This window comes from Anarhichas minor, unplaced genomic scaffold (assembly GCF_050575085.1).
Source record: "Anarhichas minor isolate MPS153535 unplaced genomic scaffold, ASM5057508v1 ptg000007l, whole genome shotgun sequence".
NCBI classification, from domain to species: Eukaryota; Metazoa; Chordata; class Actinopteri; order Perciformes; family Anarhichadidae; genus Anarhichas; species Anarhichas minor.
This window is the reverse complement of record NW_027466453.1, coordinates 13,743,412-13,765,550: the sequence shown is the minus strand read 5'-3', so window position 1 is coordinate 13,765,550 and position 22,139 is coordinate 13,743,412. Positions and strand designations below refer to the sequence as shown.

Here is a 22,139-nt window from a genome sequence, read left to right as displayed (position 1 = left end):
TTAACAATCCATAAAGACGAATACAGTAATAAGTACAGTTTTGTGCCCCGTCTCGTTTGGTCTCACCTTCCTGCCGCAGCAGTAGCCCAAGCCCTGCATGACGGGATCGATCTCTGCTTCAAACACTTCTGCCAGCTTGCTGCAGTACTTGTAGACACGGGATGTTTTACGGTTATACAACCACGCGTTGTTGAACATGAGCCACACGTCGTCCACGTACTGCCACGGCTCCTGGTATTGACCCGTATCCAGCTTGCGCTTGATGGTGGATAAGTCGATGGGATTCTTCACAATGTCAAAGTAGTCCTGTGAAGCACGAGAGACGCATTTGCAGGAATGAGGAAATCATGCTTAACAGTATTTTCTGTGGGTCTTGTAATTTCAGAATGATTGTGTGTGTGTGTGTGTGTGTGTTGTTGAGGAAACTCACAGGGATGCCTAGTATTGGAGGGTCTACAGGTTGTCTGAAGGGTAGTGACTCTGGGTCTTGCCTGTAGAGGGCCTCAAGTGTTGGCATTAAGGCTTGTCTCAGCTCCTCTGGCTTGAAAACTGGACGGACAATAACAATGTTATAAGACGCAAACACAAACAGAATATGGGAGTTGGCAAATACAAGATTGTAGTTCATTATACACACACACACTATATATAAATAAAAATAATACATTTACTTGATATTGAGATACATTATTTTAGCCCAAAATGTAATACCGCAACATATTGTGACACACTTGATATACACACACGAGTTCTGTGTTCTTACTCTTTTTTCGGTTCTGAGTGTTGGAGGTGGCTGATGTGCCGTTGGCCCCACTTTCCTCCTCTTCTTTGGGTTCTGTCTTCATCTCCGGCTTCTTTTCCTCAGTGTCCATTGGTTCCTGCTTTGGCTGTGCTGCATCTGGCTCCTCCTTCTTCACCAGCATCGGTTTGATGTCATCATCCTGCTACATGAACATAACAATGGTTTAATCAGCTATCCTACCGTGGTGAGTCAGGAAACAATCAAGTATTTAATGCATTTCATTTTTTTTATTCTTTCTTTTTAATTCACTTTAAGGCACTACCACAAGTCAGATTTACTTCTTTGGACATGACATTTGAGCAGGGTTAGATGTGGTGGACTGCGTTTACAATAACAGGAGATCAAACAGCAAATGGCTTCTAGTCTGACCTGCAGTAGATGCAAGATTGCTTCTTTTTATATTCTTTCTGTTAGTAAATGATAAATTAAGAACATGCCTCCATTTTTATATCTTGCTGCTTCTTCCCAGACTTGCCGCCGCCGTCATCTTCTTCGTCTTTGACTTCAGGCTTGGCTTCAGCGCTGCTCTTGTCCGGCAGGGCCTGCTGGGAGTTCAGCTCAGCCACAGAAGCTGGGGTGGGCACTCTGTTATCTACACTCGCTGCTGCCTGGGACAACTGTAAGGAGAGGAGGAAGAGAAAATCTTACCACGATGCTGATAATATATATAAATCAAGTCATATTGATTAATAAGCACATTGAGGATCGACTGCGAGTGATCCCCTATAGTTCGTTTTACGTGACAACCAGTATCTCACCGGTGTGCTGGGATGCTGCGCCTGCACTGAGGTGGGCTGCTGCATTTGGCTGTGGGGTTCTGTCTGCGGCTGCAGGGGTGTGATAGGCTGGGAGGGGTCAGGTGTGCCCTTGGCTGAGGGGGGGCCAGGGAGGCTACCGGGCATGTGGGTTGGGGTGGAGGAGGGCCCACCCGTGGAGGCGGGGGTAGTGGGTCGCGGTGGCATCTGGGCCTGTGCAGAAGCATGGTGCTGCTGCTGCTGCTGCTGCTGCTGCTGCAGGCTGGCGGAGGCATTGGGTGGAGGTGTAGTGCCAAGGGAAGGCTGGGCTGAAGGGCCACAGGGGAGCTGGGAGCCAAGGGATCCCAGTGCATTCAGAGGGAGGTTAGAGTTCTGTGACTGCTGGGACAAAGAGGGATGCGCGGTGAGCATACCAATACACACCACTAATTAAGCAGGCAACATGCTGACACTCATAAGGCCACATTCAGACAGCAAAATGCAGGGAGCCCTGAAAACGCTAGGAGCGTAAAGCACAGCAGAAATATCCTCACCTGTGTGACAGCAGCCTGCGTTATGGGCTGACCCAAGCCTACATTCACATTCATAGCTCCACCTGCAGCAGCAGTGAACTGGCCCTGTTGCAGGAACTGGCCCTGGTTGGCTGGCTGCGCTACCATGTTATTAGCATGACTACCCATCATTCCTTGAGTCTGAGGCATCCTTGACGGGGACATACCCATCTAAAAGGAAGACAAGAGAGATGGAACGGATAAAGTCATTATGGCAGCAGGCTACTAATATTGAACGCCTGCCAAGTAGAATAAAATGAATGGAATGCAGCATGCATGCACGCTATTACTACAGCGGTTTTCTAAATGTTATGTGGTGTAAATCCCAAATAAACAATGTGCCGAATCAAAACACAGCTCTTGGCTCAGCCATGCCAAGTTTACATTACAGATTGCTGCGGCTGGTTGATAAATTGATCAGGACCTGTGTCGACCACATGCAGCAAATTTCAGACTAAGAAATGAACAATCAGTGAAATAGCGTGGGGCATTTGATAGTCAAGAGGAGCGAAAGGTGGAGGAAAGAGCCAGAGAATGGAGCAGGAACTGAACAAACTGTAAGCAAAACAAACATTGTGAAAAAAGCTGGAAAATGAGAAATATTTTTGTATAAAAGCAGGGAGACAGAGGAGAAAGATCTAACCGCTGGGACGGAGCTCATGTTCATCTGCTGTGGATGGTTCATGGGGGAGGGAGCACGTGCTCCCATGGGTGCCTGAGACATCTGCGCACTCTGCATTGCCATTGGGTTAAACTGATTGATTCCTGTGGGAACAGATACACACAATTATATACTTGTTTATCATACTTAGGAGTCGTTGTAATTTAATAATCCGTGTCCTACTGGGCTGGCAAAGGCACTGAACCGGCTCACTTTAACATCGGAGTTCTGACAAATGTATTCAGCTTTAACTGATTAAACAATCGGGTGTTGAAAGGCTCACCAATTTGCTGTACAACAATTAAACATTCATCAATATATTTGAAACAATAAGAACTAGGAGGTTTAGCCAAAGAAGGACATGTGGATTTATTTTCTCTGTAAACAACTGCTAAAAAAAGCAAACAGCAAACACCAACCTTGGGGCACCTGCATACGGTTCATTATCTGATTTGGTATGTTGGGCATAGGCACAGGTCCATCTGAGAGAAGACAGGACAAAACAGTTTTCATTTCTAAGTTGCTATCAGTAACAGAAATGCTGTGTTCTTTTATCAGCTGAGGACTGCAGAATACTTCGTCAGTGTTCTTATCTTCCCCCTTTTGTATTTTGTCACCCAGAGTGTAGAGAGTTTGGCTACTAACTGGGAGACCGGACGCCCTGTCCTGGGCCCATGGCGTTGGGCTGAGCCATTCCAGGCTGCTGAGGCCCAGCTGTGCCCACCATGCCAGGCTGTTTCTGGAGCCGTGAGCGCCGCTTCTCCTCCAACTCCTTCTGGATTTTGTAGATTTTCTCTGCCAGGAAGTGGTAATACTCATCCTAGTAACAAGACAGGATGAAATGAAAGGTAAACAAAAATAATAATACAAGTGTTTCTCAGTCTCTGGTACAGATAAAAATGATCTGCTCTCATCTCAAGAGAAAGGCCTAAAAAGTAGCCAAAGATGCCTTTCATCACTCCGGTGGTAATGGTATGATAATGTATTATATTAGTTACCCTGCTGTTAGCTGACTCGTACATGTCACCCTCAACCTTGCGCGCATACGCCACCAGGTTCTCCATTCTTCGGTCCTTCAACGCTGCAGGGTCTGGGGTGGGGAATATGGCTTGTACACTGAAGAAAGACAGCAGAGAAGTACAAAACTCAGCAACAGTCTGGAGAGCACCAACGTCTTTCTCTGTTTTCATATGACCGAACTCGAGTACTTAGAATACATCAGTTTCATTTTTTTGCACTTACAGTTTGTGCACCAGGTGGGTGCGCAGGTCCTGAGTGACGTGTTCGTGCCAGGCCTTCCTTACCCCCGAAGAAGAGAGAGGGGTGGCAGTGGGCAGGTTTCCCATGCCTCCCACTACTGACCCATCTGGCATCAGCTGACTATAAGACAGAGAAAGAAACAATTACTTCCAAAACAATGCTTCTACAAATCCTTTCATTAATAATACCATGTGACCGTAAATTGTAATTTACATTGTTTAAAATATTTCTGACAGAGCAGATTGAGATCATGGATGATTATTTGTCAACAGCAGATGCACTGGATGTTGTTCTGGTCTATAAATTAAATAAATGTCCGCTACATCACATAAGGATCATGCCAGCAAGGGCCGTGTGTTTTGTGTGACATATTAAGGACTCACTTGTTGAGTGTGGATGGTAGAGAGGAGTCAGAGTGCATGCCAGCCTGGTCTGACGAGGGGACACCCAGGCCTCCTGCCATCTGGTTCATCTGATTAGTGCCTAATAAACACACATAGTCTTTTACAAGGGTTTACAAGAAAATGACGGAGCAACAGATTTATAGTATTGTTATCTTTTGTATGAATTGGAAGTGAAGTCCGATCGATTTGGTACCTAGTGGGTTCAGACTTCGCAGCTGCTGGTGCTGGGGGCCCTGGGGATTTTGCTGAGAGGGTCCCTGTCCCTGGGCAGGGGACTGGTTCCCGTACGGCAGGCCAAGGGCAGCATAGGCCCTCTGCATAGAGCTGGGGTCGATGTGTGTGGCAGCACTGTTGATGGCTGTGGCACTGGGCTGGCCAGGCCCCACTGTACTGATAGCGTTCTGCAGGCTAGCTCCAGGAGAACTTAGCATGGCTGGAGGGAGAAGACAAGGAAATATAAATAAATAGTTTTGCAATATTAAATAATGCATTTAATTAAAACACTGCCATAATTGAGAAGAACCTGCTGCTTCCAGTGTTTCATAATTTCTAAACATGAATATAAGGCATGAAACACAAATAATTTACATAAATAATCAGAATCAGAATCAGAATGTGGACACATAGAAGGATTTTTTTTGTTTTTTGTTTATATCAATGTATATACACAGAAGTAGATAATCAACCACAACAAGAACAAAGCTGAACAAGGTAAACATAAATATTTGACTATATACATTTATATACATTTGTTTTTTTATCTATGTTTTATATCTATGCAAAACAACGTCTTCCTGAGCTGCTTCCCTCAATCTACAATCCCTGCACTGCTCCCTGCTGTGTTGATTGCTGACAGGGAGCATGCTGCCTCTGTGGGGATTTAAATCTGTCATAGGCCCTTTTAACCAATCAGAGAGCATGCTGTCCCAAGACCCTGCCCCTACTGATAGCAGGGCCATGTAGCCCCTCCCCCGGGTGTCAGATTACAGGTCCAGCCTTTCTAGAGGAATCCTCTCACTGTTTGAGCTCTCGTCGGTACAGAGCTTCGGCGGAGACACACAACCTGCAGGGGGCAGCACTTCACACACCACACACACTCGCTGCGGAGTGACAACTGCCTTGTTGAACAGTTTACAAGCTTACAGATTTATAAAATGATATCTTAGCATGATATTTGCTCTCTATTAACTTGTAACCCATTTTTCTTTGGATGTATAAATGCTGGAGTTACTCACGTTGCTGATTCCTCTTGTCACTCGCGTTCTTTAAAGGCAGGCAGACCGGACAGTCGTGCCGCGTGCAGTTCTTCCAGTGGGAGATGATCTGCCTGGAGGATGCACAGTGAGCCACTGGGGAGAAATAAAAGTGAAAAAGAGACAGAATGAGGTGTGGTAATTCAGTAATTCAGCACTAACGGACATTTTAAAAGTTAAGGCTATAAATACAGACTGAAACACACTGAATTCATACTACGCCACAATATATACAAGTAAAACTGGTGTCGACTCAGTAAAGAACGATATATTATGTGGTTAATCCCAGCACCACGTCGGCCTCAAATACAGTGCATTGGAAAAAAAGAAAAGAAATATTGAATAGAAGTTAAACTAAGTCAAGAACATTAATCATTTTAAACACTATAACACCTCCTGTCTAACAACAAAGCAATGTGGTTGTTAACTTATAGGGGATGCAAATTTCACGAAACTTCCTTAACCAGTCGTCAGACACATATAGATCAATAAATCATTTTACGAAGGACAAGATTGACGAGCGGTTATATGAAGCGCTGAAGGCGACAGGCGCTTTAGGCAGCAACAAGTCATCAACACCTTTTGCTGAGCTGTTCCTGTGGTGTGTAAAGCTGCTGAATCACAGGCTCTGATTATGGTTGCTCATAACAGTTAAAACATCTGTATATTAATCATAACATCTCAGTGATTAATAGACAAGAGACAGATATATGCTACGATGAGTGACACATTTTCAGTTCGCACATTGTGGTCACACAGGTGAGCACATTCATGTCACTTTCACTCACCCTGGCAGGACTTGCCGGCCTGGCAGTGGGTCATGTGGTTGAGGACGTTCTTCATGGTGCGGCAATGGGGCAGAGTGCAGGCCCTCACCTCCCCGTTGGCCTGCTCCCGCCGCTGGCACTTATGTGCGTGGAGCAACAGGACCAGCTGCTGCTGAATGAGTTTGCGCTTCTCGGGGTCCGCCGTCGGGCCCGTTGACACGCCGCCAGCCCCGGGGACCATGCCCACCGACGCTACCTGCTGCTGCATCTGGGACTGATCGACATACAAGCACAGGTTAGGTACGGACCAGAATAATCACACTTTCCTCATTTTAGACTTCTGGGTTTAAAGTAGAAATAAAAAAATAAACCAATAATGAGAATACCTTGATGTAGGGGAGGGGCTTAAAAGAAATAACGGAATGAAAATGAAGACACCAGAGAAGAAAGAGACAAGATGGGAAGTTATAATATAAAAGCTAAAGACGTAAAAGAAAATATGAGTGAAACCACAAAGAAACGAGAGGGAACTGGTAAACGAGGAAAATCAAATCTAAGTATTAACTTTCTCAAAATTGATGGGCTGGCATTTCCTGCCTGTATTAGGCCCATTTCCCGTCCTTCACACATATCTGCATAGCTCCAGGCTCTGTTTTACAAAGCAAGGAAGCAATATACACAAATGGTTGTAGCACTATCTTATCACACAAGCTGAAGCAGACAATGTGTATGGGCTGTGTGAAGTTTAGGCCTGACTGAGGGCTTAAGTAAGCAGGGTTAGTATTAGAGATGCACCGATATGAGTTTTCTTGGCCGTTATCCTTTTACTTTGTTATTGTCATCTATAGTGGGTATTTGCTTAAAACACACAATTCAAATGATTAAGAAATAAAATAAGATGCTTAGAGCGAACGTTAGTGTTAGGAAGATAAACGAGTCATAATCCCTCTCCAACATCTAATATCTATTTTATATTGCTGTGAAAACATCTCCTTCAATCAACTGAATTTATTCAAGTTTCTCGCCAAAAATTACATTTTACAAGATTGGCTCGATAGCACGGCTAGCATGTTAGCTGACGTTAGCATGGTACAAGTATTTTATAGCAGGAGTATATTTACAGTATCAATGCACCTCTACACATGTTTTTGCTCTATATCTTCCCCTCGCTGACAAGTGCAACACATTGATATTGTGGACACGGATCCATATTCCCATAAAACGAAACGGCACGGAGACAGATATAAGATCCAGGTGACACTCACCAGGTTTGGCACACTCCCAGCTCCCTTCAGCTCTGTAGGGAATTGGGGCAGGTTGTTGGAAAGGGCCGTCTTGTTCTGGAGTTGTTGGGCGTTGACCCCCGCTGCCCCCATCTGCTGCACCCCAGCCTGACCGTACTGCTGGCCAAATGGGCCTCCTGACATCCCCATCTTTAGTAGACAATCAGGACAGAGAGAGGTCAGACTATTTGCACACCGTGCAGCATACCATCACAGCACTTCTACCTGAACTGAGACGCTTTGTGTGAATGCAAACACACAGTACACATCCATCAAAAATAATAAGGCGTCCAAATATTATTCAGTGTTATTGTCCTATGTGGGACATACAACTGTGGAAGTATTAAAAAGCTTTTAGGAAAGGGATTTGGGCATTTCATTTTATGATAAATGGGCTTAAAGTTGTCTTAATCTGTACCGAGGATCAATGTGTGTATTTGTTATTTTATATATTTATTTTTTTAATATAAATTTTATTTCTACGAAGCCACATTATTGATTTAATGAACTGCTGGTCATCCCTCTTGTTCTTGGGGGAGGGAGCAATAGGGACAAATATAACACGCATTTGTGCACCGATTGTTTTCCATACTGAAAAATAAAAATTGCGAGTCATAAAAAACACCTTAAAACTACTTATCTCCTGGAAAAAAATAGATTCCAAAAAGTAAAATAAATGTTCACATCTACAGAAAATCTTTACGAAATTAATAATTTTTTATTTCACAATCAACCCAGGTAATAGTTTCTTCTCAGGCCCTCAGGAGTAATCCATTCCAATGGCCTCAGCGTGCATCTGTCTGCTGCTTTGCTTCGCAGAGGTTCCCAACAGCCAGTAGTGCTCAGGCAGACCGAGCAAGCCCAGCCAAGCAGAGAAAGAGAAGGGAGGGGACACACGGAGCGGAAGATCAGCTTGCTCAACAGCTGAGCAGAGAGCGCTGCACTGCCGCCTGCCCCTCCCCCCTCCGCTGCACACAAACACACAGATGCTGGCCTGCCAGCTCCCTCCCATTCACACATGAGCACAGCGTCATCATCCTCTCTCACACACGGCTTCTCCCACTCGACGGTCCGCACTTACTACAGGAGTGTCACAAGGGAAGAGGACGGCACAGTCACACAGTAAGGCCTCTAGTGTTTCCCTTTTTTTTTTTTTTTTTTTTTTAACATGTCCTTTTCGGTTCCTTCCTCTCTCACCTGCCCCCCACAAAAACACTCAAACCGGCTCTTCTGAATATGATTTACCGCTCCATTATCAAAGGCCACGGGGGCCCAGAGTGAGACGTCATATGTTCGGTAAAGAGAAGAAAAAGGAGTTGAGGGAAAAAAAGAGTGAATACTAGCACACAAAGATGGTGGAAAAGAAAGCAAAGAGAAAACAATGAGCATCAACAAAAACATGTGAAACCAGAAATCCACCTGTACATCATTTCTATCTCCTGACTAGGAGTGTAAACTAGCGATGAAGTGATTGCTCAATGTCACTTTTAACTTCAATTTGCCACCGTTTTCTAAGCGTGTGCACTTTAAAAAGTAAGGGCAAAAATTGTGTGTAGAAGCCTTTTGGTAACCTCAAGCTGGCCAGGGATTTTTGAAAGAGACCAATATCCTATTTGCAAAACTCATTGGGGTAAGAAAGTGCAAAGCATCTAAAAGGACATTGCATTGCTGCAAAACTTGGGTCAGTTTAACATTTTTGCTATTGCAGCAACACATTATCAGCAGAGTGAAACTAAAGTGTCTCACCAGTCAGTCAATAGTTTGCAATACATTTAAATGTGTTTATAGCACAAACTGTTGACCACATTTGCAAGACCGAGATTAATATTATACAATGAACAATAAATAATTTAATTTGAAAATATGAATTGGATTTTTCCATTCAAAAGGCTCTTAAACAAACAGCAACCATCTCCAAACTCTGAACCCCGTATTCTTCCTGAGGCTATAGTCAAGAACTTCCACTGGTGTATCTCTTGCACAAGTCTCGTACTTATATTGGCCAATAAGCAGAAGCAAGACATGGAACAAGAAGAAATGAATGAAACCACCAATAACGGGAATCTGTGACCTGCAAGACAACGTCGCCTTAGCTCACCAATATAACTGCAATACCTGCAAATATAATAAGAATACATTTTATTTGTACAGCGCATCTTTTGATGATTCCAATCTGATCCAACAGTCCCATTTTCTGTTATAAATGTTGGATGTTAAGAATAAACCATGTGGCCGTTAACTGACATTTGACTGAGTATTCAGTTTAAAAAAAAATTCAACCCAGGCAAAGTTGTTGCTATCTTTGGGGCTAACCCCCTTCACTTTAATCAGCAGGTGGCAAGCAGAGACATGGGAACTTAGCTTTGGTCTTCCTGGAGCTGAAGCATTTAATTCACCGACAAACCGCCTGAACTGTACACACACACACACACACACACACCGCACTGCTACGTTCAAAGCTATAACGCTACTGCTAACTTCATGCTCACCGACCGCCACATACGCGGTGAAAACCCTGACAGGGAATGCCGGACAGACACGGGGAAAGTGGCAGCACGTGTCCACGACAATGCACTCAACACCAACTCTCGCGGGCGGGTGAACTGGAGAGAGTTGCCCGTTTTGCGCGTACACTGAAGCTGGCGGTAAATGATGGATTCAACCTGTTTGTGCATTGTGTTTTCCGTTGCCGCTGGGCGGCTTGTTAGGCAAATCTAACATCCCCCTCCCACACTTTGGCCCCATGTTTCTCTGAAGGCAGCTATGCACGGTAAATATGACGTTCTATCAAACCTCAAACCCAACCCTGGCATCTCAACGTAATGTAAAAGGCATTTGTTTCAGTATTGTATGGAATATAACATACCTCACCAATACACAGGCACACATCAAGCAATTTGTTTTTCTACCACAACATAGACAATATACGCAGGGCCTCAGCTGTATACGTCTGTATGGGAAAGGAGGGGCTTGTTTCATGTGGCAATGTCTGTCAAAATAATCTCAGTGACAACTCGGGTGCTGGTTTAACCTTTGTTTCCTGTCAAACCACAAAGCCCCGAGAATCTTAGTCATGGGGAAACATTTTCTGAAATCGAGCACTTCATAGTAAGTCTTCATAATAAAGATATTTACAAAGAAAAACAACCAACAGCAAGTACGTATTTTTCATTCATAAAGCTTAGCTGTGTAGTATTACCATCACTCAACTGCAGTTGGTTCTCAGATGTGTGAGGCACAGGAATGCGGTAATAAAACACATCATCAGCACTGGTACAAAACTATGTGGTGGGCCGAGTTAGACGCACAGAGACTGATGCACTTGACTACAGAGTCAACCCCCTAAACTGGGTGACTGCTTCCTACGGAAGCTCCAGGTAGAAGAACAAGTCAGTACAAAGTGAGGGGGAGACAACTGACGACAAGCACGCTGTAGGGCTTAGGCAAAGGAAATAAGACATTCTAGTCCTTCCCCTTGGTTGGATGGGCCTCATTCTACCAACACACCAAATGATGTTCTCAAATTTAAATTAGGTTGCATTAAGTTACATTAAAGTGCATTTTGGCTGTAGCTCTCAATAGAAATTACTTTTGGGCAAAGGTACATTTTAACATCATCAGGATTTGTTCACATGTAATCTCTTAAAATTTGTTTTTTGGCGAAAAGCTTGTATGGATACAGTTGTTTAGAGGAGATGTTTTCATAGAAATATAAAATATATAGAGGGAATTGTGACCCGTTTAGCATTCCAACACTACCGTTAGCTGGAAGTAGTAGTGTAGCGGATCGTTGTTGATACGGTTTCTTATATACAGTCTATGGTGACGGGGGTAGCACCAATAATGGCCAACCAACGAAGGTTACGTTCAGTTACATTAGGATGCGTTCAGGCTCTGCTCAGTGAAAACGAGAATTGGGCAAAGGTAAATTATAACGCTATCATGACGTGTTCACATGTAATCTCGTAAAATGTAGTGTTGGTGAGAAACTTGAATGAATCCAGTTGTTTGAAGGAGACATTTTTACAACAATATAAATAGATATTAGAGAGGGAATTATGACCTGTTTACACTAGTTCTAAGCAGCTTATAATACATTAAAACTGCTAATGACAAGATTTGATTTAATCCATAAAATTACAATCTTTCATTTCTTAATGATTTGATTTGTGTGTTTTTATGCAAATAACCACTAGGGCTGTCAAAATTGCCCAGAATTACAAAAACTATTTGAATATCTATTTTTGCACATTATTTCCATGACATCGTGTCCTAACGTTGAAAGCGCCGCAATGGATGAGGAACTGCTGATTCGTAAAGTTGAAATGAGAAGTTATCTATATAACACCTGCTCATTCCCCAAATAAAGGGGCAGATGGCTAAAGGAAAATGTTCTTCTTGCTGTTGGCTATATCATCATTTCCAGTAAATATCACAATATTATACTTGTGTTTTCTGTTTAAAAAGTACAAACGTTAGAAGATAGAAAGTACAACTCAGCCAATCACTATTATGAATATTACTACTATGAATATATATTACAAATTAGAATATTCGTTGATAGCCCTAATAACCACTATAGATATGAAATGATAACACTGACTGACTGAAAAGCACACACATGAAAATTTACATTTCTATATTTGTGACAAGAAAAGGTCATGATGAGCACAAAGTAATTAGGGTTATTTAATAACTGCTGCTAGGGTTCACTAAATACTTTTAATTTAAAATCAAAATTGGAAAAATCTGATAAATCCGGACATGTGAACATTAAATTAAATGCAACTGTAACATGACTGCAGTGGTTAGTTTATGTGCTCAACAGACTTTTCTGATCTTCCATGCTATGTGCCCGTCTTGTGCTTTGCTTTACAACTTGTGGGATCAATTAAGCTGAATTTTGAACCTCACCTTATTCATGTTTCCAGCTTGCTGAGCATTCAACGCGTTGTGTGCACCCAACTGTGGCCCTCCTTGGGTGAGTGTCTCTGCCAGCACACTGCCTCCAGCACCCACTTGTGCCCCCTGCATGCCTTGGTACTGCATGCCAGGTCTGCCCCGGCCTGCTGGTCCCAGAGCCCCGTTCATCACTTGTCCCGTCTGGCCCATGACCCCGTGGCCCTGCCCACTGTTCAACATGGCCTGGTTGAAGCTCATGCCCCCATTGCCTTGTCCAGCAGCAGTACCTCCTTTCTGGGCCTGGGGAGACTGGTGATTGGGAGAACCCTGCCCGTGTGGACTTTTACCAAGCACAGCCCCCAGCTGGCTTCCCATGCCTCCCTGTTGGGGGTTGGCAGAGTTGAGAACACCTCCCAAGATGGAGGAGCTCCCTGGTCGCAGAAGCTCGGACAGCTGCTTGTGTTTGGCAGCTGCATCGGGGATGATGGAGTTGAGACCAGGACCCCCTCCACCTGGACCACCATTAGAGGACATTCCCATTCCCAAGTCTCCATTGGGGATGAGCTCATCTGGAAGGTCGTTTTCCAGGTCGAACAGAGACACAAGATCTAAAAAGAGAGAGAGAGACACGGAAATAAGAATTAGTGTTCATCACTGACTCATCCCCTTTAACCAACAACAGAAGAAGCTGTAAACCACCAAGTGCAGAGGAACTAATGTATCCGTTTCAAGAGATAATTAGAAGGTATATTCACGTAGGACCAATTGCCCGTGGCTTTAAGGTTAAGCCCAACTGTAACATGACTTTACCTTGTACTGTTAATCAGAGTTAGGAAAAAGGGACAAAGAATCAGATATAGGAGGAGAAATCTATTGAGTCATCGACCACTGAACCCAACATTGTGATCCATTTAAAAGCAATTCAATTCATGAAAGTCATCGTATAATGCAGCACAAAACCCTGAAATCTTAAATAAAGATATTATTTCGTCATAAATAATAATAGAGATGTATACTCCCCATATTCTTACAGTAAACGGTTACCTCATAAATAAATAATTACATAGACAACACACCGGCTCTGTCTCTGCAGAACAGGTGTGCAGATGAGGCCTCGCTCAGAACACGCAGGCAATCGTCTAATGAACGGCACCCGCTCTCACACCACAGAGCTTCACACACTCAGGTTACACTTGCAGGTGTGTTGGCTTCAACACAAGCTTAACTCAGATTAAACTCTGATGGCCCACCTTAAAAAGTCATACCACCTTAAGTGAGCCTGGAGGCTCATTTGGCATGCGACAATATAACGCACTAAACTGTATGAGTGTAGTTCTGTAAGTATTTGTGTTGGAAACGTAGCGTGTAACTTGTAGAAGTGTGCCTGTGCGTACATGTACACTAAAAAAAGCTCAGTCCTTCGGACAAGGGGAGAAGTGTGCCGTGAGAAAAAGTAAACAAGAAAAACATTAACAGAAAATTAATGAGGGTTGCCGTTCAGATCACACCTCGATGCCACGGTCCTTCACGTGAGGGTGCGAGTGCCACATCCTCACACACGCCTGGCTCAGTGTCTGGGGCCACTCGGTTATTAAAAGGTTGAAGAGAAATCCAACCGTCATCGATATAATATAGTGGCAATTAATGGGAGCTTAAATATTACGGTCACATGCTTTAAATGGAGTGCCCAACATTTAACCGCACGAGGTTAATGCAACAAGTCCCCGAGTAGAGCAAGAGACATGAACGTCGCATAGTTGAGAGCAAGCACCTGTGCCTCGCCGGAGAACGATTCAGCAACAAGATTGAAACCACACAACTTTAAGAGGGAGAAGATACAGTGGAGCAAAAAAAGCTAGCTGAAGGAGAAAAAAAAACAGCCTTTAGCATGGTTACTCTTTTCAAAAAGGCTGAGAGTACAATTTAAATTTGCCCCTTATACAACAAGGATATGATGAGCATATCCAGCAGCAAGCAATCACATGCCGAGACAACTGAAGCATCCACTAACCACAGAATCCCAACACTTGAGTCGCACTATTCTCACCTGAAGAAGACATGGCTGCTGCCGGTTGTAATTCACCCGAAGCTTTTCAACAGCGATCTTCAATTAGACTCTTCAGTCTGAGAGATAATAACAGGCTGTTCAAGCAGGCTGTTGCTGCTTTACCAGAGTCAGAGAGAGAGATAAGATGGAAAGGGTAAGATGCCGCCGCGCCACAACCCCCCCCCCTCCCCCAATCTCTCCCCAAGAGAGAGGGAGCAAAGTTTCTCTGCAATCCTGGCAGTGCTGAAGGGACACATTCGATTTGTAATGGACCAGGCTAAACATTGGGAAAGTGGTCAGGGTGCAGCCTATAACATCCAGCAGTGCATGTTGGAGAGGTTACGTTGCAAAATAGAAAAACAAAAAAGAAAATGGTCATGGCCAGTATGAGATAACACCGAACTCACTCTCAAATATTACAATGTTAAGATAACAATCTAAGAGAACAAACATATTATCTTAGATAATATCAGTGTCTTTACTTTGAGAATAATGGCGTCTTACTCGCTTCCAGTGCTTTGCCATGTAAGTCATATCCAAAGAAATGCACATTTTAGATAAAGTTTGCGGTTTTCCCTTTTTTTGCCTTTCGAAAGATCAACATGTGTAAAAACTGAAGAATTCCATTCAGAGATTTATTGAGACACGGTGAACGGCCTGAGCTTTTATCATCGTTTTAAATCACATGAGCGGCTCTAAGGTTGCAATGTTGGTCTGTCGGGCCAACACTTTGGTCAAAACTGAAATAAAAAAAAAAAAAAAATGTATAGATTCCAAAGATATTTTTAATAATCTATGGTCCCCTGAGGATGAACCCTTTGGTGATCGCCTGATTCATCTCTAGCACCACCTTGAAGTTGACATTTATAGATCAGAGAAGGGCAGGAATTTCACCAGCAGCCACAGCGGCCATGGACGTTTTGGGCCTTCTGTCTGGTCTCGATTCCCTTCTGAAAATCATAAACCCTGCAGCAACAGTGGCCTTGATCCCCCGCTCACACTGCCTCAAGTTGATATCGCAGTTTTCTTCTCTGCCTTTTTCCAGAAAATAGGTATTTTTGACCCCGGTGTGTTTTTTTTGCGATATTGAGTAACATTAAGTGAATAGGGTTGTAACAGTATGAGATTTTCACGGTACAGTAACCAGCTCAGAAAACATCACGGTTTCACAGTATTACACAATTATCATTATTGTATTAGTTACAATGATCCTTAAATGATTGAGAACAGAACTGAAGCATGTTAGTTTAGATATTAGCAGTACTAGCATGTCAAATTAACTATTAAATGAAAAATAAATCAGTTGTGAGCTTTAAAATAATGCCCGTTGATTATTAACAGTTCTCATATACTGTAGGAGTGCCATAATAATTATCGACTGCTCCCGTCTAGTGGTGCAACGGATCATAAAACACACGGTTGGGATTGTATCACGGATCGGATCACAAATCGGATCAGCACAAAAGCAAAAAGGGAGCGAGTATAACTTTTAGAGATAGCTGAGCACGTTTTATTGCCGCCGACACTAATTGCCAATCATTGATGATCCATACTGGCAGATAAAGATCTTTGTTGTTTGATCATAGCAGCTGGTCTACAAGGCCCCAGACTCTTGTTTTTTTACCACCGTCCTAAAAATCATTTCAACCACTCTGAAATGTGGTTTTTTTTTTCCTTCATAAAAACACACAATTCACATTAGAAAAGATTGTATTTTTATTGATTAAATCAAATCTTTATTAGTAGTTTTAATAATGCATTGTAAACTGCTTAGAGCTTAGTGTAAACAGGTCATAATTCATCTCTAATATCTATTCATGTTGTAAAAACATCTCCTTCACACAACTGGACTCATTCAAGTTAGTCACTTTACGAGATAACATTTGAACACATCATAACGGAACCTTCTTCTGTTAGCCGTTAGCGATGCTGCTAACGTTACCATAGACTGTATATAAAAGTAGGTTACTAGCTCTTCTCCTGTCAATATAAACACAGATTGGTTGTTTACGATGTAACATTATCAGAGATTGGCGACTACAAAAGCATAAATGCCGATGTTCTGATCACATATTTTACTAAATATTGGCGGATAACTGTTATCTGTAAAACTTTTTTTGACACTGTGATCGTTAAACTGTGTAATTAACCCACGCTTTACATGCGTGCCGAACCGTGAGGGGGGATCCGATCAACGACGATCCGTTACACCACTATAACCATACCATCCGTTACACTCACTTGAATAAATGCTACAACTCCTCAAGACCCAGGTTCAGTTCCCGTGTCTTGCGTGCCAGCAGCCTGCAACCTGCTGATTAATGCGGAGGGGGATAGCCCTGAAGTTAGAGTTGTACTCTGACTCCAGCTCATTTTAAGGTGGGCTGACCTTTAAGATGGACCAGCTATTCTCCTTTCAGTGAAAAGACATTCCTGAGTTTTGAGCCGCTTTATATTTTTTATCTTTCTTTTTACGGTTAAACAGATCGGACAAAATTCTTATTCATATTTGTCAGTTAACTTAGTTTGCTTAACAATTAGTGTTGATGGATACATTCTTTTATCATCAGACTGGTAGAATTAACAGCAACATTGTGAAAATGTCGTGCCACATTTAAAAACTGAGGGAGCACGGTGTTTTCCACACATATGATTGGCGGTACATTTGTAAAACTTTTAATATGGTGCTTTATAAGAGGAGCTATGATGACTTCAAGATGTACAAAATTAGTGGTACTTGTAAAGCTGGGGCTGCAGCGATTTGCTGCAGTGTTTATGAAGACTACAGCTATTCAGAGAAGATGACAAAAATTAACTTTTTCTATAGTTACCCTATCTGAGACGGCAAACACTGTTTTATTTGGCTCTTGCAGTCAGACACTGAAATTTACAGTCTATTTCCAGAGGACATGAGCATCTTGGGGCTGTGTGACTAAGGTTGAGAGCAGTGGGAGGTAAGTGGTAGAGGTGATGAGGGTTGCAATGCAGGGCTGTTTGGGGGTGGCAGATTGGATGGTATCCACCGCCACCCGCCGCTCTCCTCATCCCAATCAGTTCCACCTCAGATGACACATTAGCCAGATCCAGAGGATCGTCTGCCACCACTTCGCCACGCTGGTGGAAGACAACGTTTTAACACTTGACGCCAGCTAACGCTAATGTAGCTGAATAATACTCAACCAGGGGTTGGTGATCTTACACACATGCCAGACAAAGGAGGAGGAAACCCCGCTAGGTGAACAGTGGGGTGGGCAGTGGCTGCCCATTTCTCATCGCTGGCGCTGATACGCCCACCCGGCCACACAAATGAAAACAAGCCCAGCGTTGGCCTGTGGCCACAGGCGCAAGCACATACTGACACGAGACCAGAGCACCATAAAAAACCTGTCACACATTAACATAAACATCAAAGACAGGCTGCTAATCTGTGGCTGTGGGCTGGATGTGGCAAAGAGACACGTCTTTGTTATCTTTGAGACGACCAATAATGGAAAGGCTTTACCAATAACAGACAGGACTAAGTACGCCAAACCCACTCGGGTACATTGTCATGATACCCCTTTGAAACACAAAAAAACAATAATTGCCATTATGCATTGAATCTTAAAAGCAACCAAATACTGGTGGGGTTTGTTGAGATATGAAATTCACATATGAACATCCAGGGTGCCCAGGATAAGCCATCTACAGGTCTGAGGGAAAGTTATACAGCAACATCCACGTGCAACCCGAAATCAATCATTCTTTGTAAATTTATGTTCACCACACAGATTCTCTGATTCACTTCATTCATTCATAAACTTCCAATTCAAAGAAACCAAGTAAATGTAATTGTGGAGTGTGCACAAGAAAAAGGCTGCAAGCTACAGGTTCACAGATCTGCTCAGAATTAGGGCTTTTTCAACTCAAGAAAAAAAGAAAATGTACTTATCCTCCCATCTGCAGCCTGGCACTTAAAATCTTCTCAATGTACTTAAGAGCCTGAACTGCATCCAGGACTTCAAAGAGAGCAGGTCTACAAGAGACACTGTGCAACGTCTTACTGACTACATGCGTTTGTGTGCGTGTGCGTCAACTGAGACAGAAAGGGCTTCTGGCGGTGGTGGGGGAGGAGTCGGTCTCGGTGTAGAGCCGCTTTGTTGCCCAGCGAAAGCTCCCGTCGCCCCTCTGAGAAGATGAGCTACCTCGGCTGAAGACTGTCGGCTAGATAATGCAGCTGCCCACAGAAGACGTGACAAAGAAACTTCACGTTCTTCGCCATTTGTAAATGGCAGACAGATGTTTTTGATATCCACTGCAATTTAAATTAAGCAATTGCACCCGTTTTTGTACTCTACAGAAGATGAGTTAAGAGGTGCTTGTGGTGGTGCAATCCCAAAACTGACTTCACTGAAATCAGACGGTCCATGCTATTTCATGCTTGGTGCTAGCTACTGCACAAACGACACCAACAAAGCTATGTTCAGTACCCAGCAAGTATTCACAACTAAGACATGCCGATGAACCCTACACCGAAGAATAAAAGCAGTATTTTACTTCTAGCTCATAAGCATCGGAAATTGGTGCCCAACTGTTTTCACACCATTTTTTCAGACTTTGTAATTGAAAAAATAAAGTTAAAGTCAAAGTGGAAGGAGCTCACCGAGAAGTTTTCAGCTCTTAAGTAAAGCTGCACAATTAGTCAATAAGTTGATTGCCAGTAAAATTAAGAAGAACTTTTATAATCGATTCAGTAAAAATGCCAACCATTCTCTGGTGTCAGTTTCTCCAATGTCTGAGTTTCTGCTTTTCTTTGTTTTATATCATCGTATAGGCCTATCACGATAACTACGTTGTCAACTTGTCGTACAATATATGGTCATTAGGGGTGTAACAATACACGTATTCGTACTGAACCGTTCGCTACGAGGCTTACGGTTCGGTACGCATTATGAACCGAACAATACGTTTGAATAATACTGTTGCATTTGGAAGATGCAGAAGCTTAAATTGTGGGAAATATTATGTTCTCTCGGTGGAGCCACTGCGCTCAACATGGCAACCCACCCGACGTAACAGACAATGTGCACACACGCTACAAACTCTCCCCGCAGCGTTTAGGTAGCTGTTCCCTACCGATTCAAACAGGGCTAAAGCAATCGCCACAGCAATTGTAATATTTACGCCTAACTGGCGTTATTGAGTGTTGATGGAGCTGCTACAATGTTAGCATAGAATAGCACCAATCGATCCAAGCTCCATTGAAAAAACAAGTATTTTAAAAAGGTATTCGTTTGCCGTCTTGCGGGAGAGAGAACTAACAAAACATGAATTGAGACTTTTTACAAACCGGCATGATTATGTAGTTATTTCGGAGTTATTTCGGCAAAATTGTTTATTTTGGGTTCATACAGCTGTAGTAAAACAGCCGACGTGTGGCTTGCTAGATACAGTGAATACACCTCGATGAAATCCACGGATCGCCTCCAGATGATGATATGAACCCAGACAAGACAGCGTTTAGTTTCCCAGGATATCTGGGACTTCCACAAGAAGTACTAAGCAGAAATAGCAGTTATTTCTTAAATGGTTGATGGCGGAAATAAATGGCTTAGTTGATAACGGAGATAAGCCATTCCTCCTCTCCGGCGCCTCTAGCGCAAATGAAGCGAATAACCACAAATGGTCCCGCGAGTAACGCAATGCGAAAATTTGCTTGCCCAATGTAAGTCTATGGGGAAAAGTCTTTTTGGGCCCGTGGAGGGACTTGGAAATTGTAATTCCATCGTTTGTCCACTATGTCAAATTTGCTTCAAAGCCCGGAGCTCTTTCTGGGGTCTTGATACTGTCCCCGTCTGCTCCCTGAGTTGTAAACGGACAAAAGGGGACGCCGAAATAACTACGCAATGATGCAGATTTGTAAAAAGTTTGAATTCATGTTTTGTTAGTTCTCTCCGCAAGACGAGAAGTAAATAACTTTTTAAATACTTGTTTTCTCATTGGAGCTCGGATCGATTGGTGCTATTCTATGCCAACATTGTAGCAGCTCCATCAACACTCAACATAACGTCATCTAGGCGTAAATACGGCAGCGTCTATTCATTGTTTGTACCATATGGTTTACACACATACATTAATACCGTTTCCCCGGTCTCTACTAATATGAGACATCGTAGAGCTCTGGGTGAACGCCTACGGCTACAATATATTTTTCCTGATTCAACAACGGCAGGACGTCAGTGATGACAGGAGGAGCATCTCAACGCTGATAGGCTATCGCACCGCAGCGGCACGCGATTTTTTTCACCCGAGTTGAAAAATTTCAACTTGCGTCAAACGCGCCGCGCCATCGCAAATTCACATCACTCCAGTCTCATCGACGCTGTCATTTTGCCTGTTAATCTTACACACTGACAGCTAGTGCAGCCATTTAACACCCCTCCTTTCCCAAATTTCTACTGAGAGATGCATTAAAACCTCTTTCTCATGTAGAACCGATGTGATTGCAGCATCAGCAGTTATCCCTTCTCAAAGTTCCTATCCATAAAACGACCATGTAAAATGAATTAGCTCCTGTAAGGATAAGTCCTCGTCGGACAAATAGATGCCAAAAGTTCTGTTAAAGTTTGAGATTTCTGGTGCCAAGTGTATTAAATTAGTATTATCAGTCTGACTCTTGTCCAGTTGACATTGTTTCTTGACATTTAAAAAAAACGTAATATCTGCAGGCAGGTGTTAGTGGTAGTGGTTCAAACTTTTTGTTCTCCACTCCTATCAAATGTCTGAGAGTGTTGCTTAATCTGGACTCATTTCTCATTCACAGATTAACAAAACACAACAATTTCTTGAAAAGCCAGCAAATGTCTTTGGGTGACAAGGGTTTATATTACAGTTGAAGTTTTCCAAAAATGCACCTGTTGCGTAATAGTTGACAACTAGAAAAAAAGAATGACCACTGTAAAAAAATGGGCTGGGGACGTATAACGATGATTAGACATGATTTCTAAATAATAAAGCTATTATGAATACTACTTAACTCATCACAAAACAATCGTGTGCATGCTCATATATCTGTATCAACCACTGACCACATGCACAAAGTGTGTGTGTGTGTGTGTGTTGAAAACATATAACCAAGGCACACAACTTCTATGTCAGAGGGTGGCATAGCCTCAGCTACTATTTTATGTAATTACGCAATGTCCTGGACACAAAATGTCACAATATTTTTTTTACAAGGTCAACTGTCCCAACTTACTTTCCAAAATGTCACTGCAGGTTGGACTGGTGAAGATGCAGAGCCGAGGACTAGTTTCTGATATTTAACATGGCAGCCGTTATGAGCTCCATGATGCCCATTTGCTAGCCAATTATAACGGCTGCTGAAAAAAAGTTGTGGATGTAGGTACGAAACACATGAAATCTTCCTGTTTATTTGATACATTTTAACCCAGGTCAGTCAAACATTTTGTGGA

General features: G+C 42.9%; 1 protein-coding gene and 1 long non-coding RNA gene across 5 annotated transcripts in view; one reads left to right on the top strand and one right to left on the bottom strand.

Moving 5' to 3' along the window:
- Positions 1-22,139, bottom strand: part of LOC142944824 (heat shock protein 75 kDa, mitochondrial-like) — a 38,750-nt gene that overhangs the window by 15,165 nt on the left and 1,446 nt on the right. The window contains exons 2-18 of one of the 4 annotated variants that reach the window (XM_076085970.1): positions 12,651-13,246; positions 7,719-7,886; positions 6,475-6,727; positions 5,669-5,782; positions 4,627-4,866; positions 4,413-4,512; positions 4,012-4,149; positions 3,768-3,885; positions 3,415-3,589; positions 3,189-3,251; positions 2,752-2,873; positions 2,091-2,279; positions 1,561-1,935; positions 1,240-1,419; positions 764-941; positions 431-549; positions 67-306 (exon numbers count right to left, since the gene is read on the bottom strand). In XM_076085970.1, coding sequence (XP_075942085.1) covers positions 67-306; positions 431-549; positions 764-941; positions 1,240-1,419; positions 1,561-1,935; positions 2,091-2,279; positions 2,752-2,873; positions 3,189-3,251; positions 3,415-3,589; positions 3,768-3,885; positions 4,012-4,149; positions 4,413-4,512; positions 4,627-4,866; positions 5,669-5,782; positions 6,475-6,727; positions 7,719-7,886; positions 12,651-13,246 — 3,368 coding nt within the window. Of the gene's footprint in view, positions 1-66; positions 307-430; positions 550-763; positions 945-1,239; positions 1,420-1,560; positions 1,939-2,090; positions 2,280-2,751; positions 2,874-3,188; positions 3,252-3,414; positions 3,590-3,767; positions 3,886-4,011; positions 4,150-4,412; positions 4,513-4,626; positions 4,867-5,668; positions 5,783-6,474; positions 6,728-7,718; positions 7,887-12,650; positions 13,247-22,139 lie in introns of all 4 variants that reach the window. The other 3 variants (XM_076085965.1, XM_076085968.1, XM_076085966.1) reach the window with 3 other exon arrangements.
- Positions 238-17,570, top strand: LOC142944829 (uncharacterized). Its single transcript, XR_012952883.1, has 4 exons — positions 238-986; positions 3,391-3,617; positions 5,705-6,748; positions 12,668-17,570. It is a non-coding gene; the product is annotated as an uncharacterized LOC142944829 (long non-coding RNA).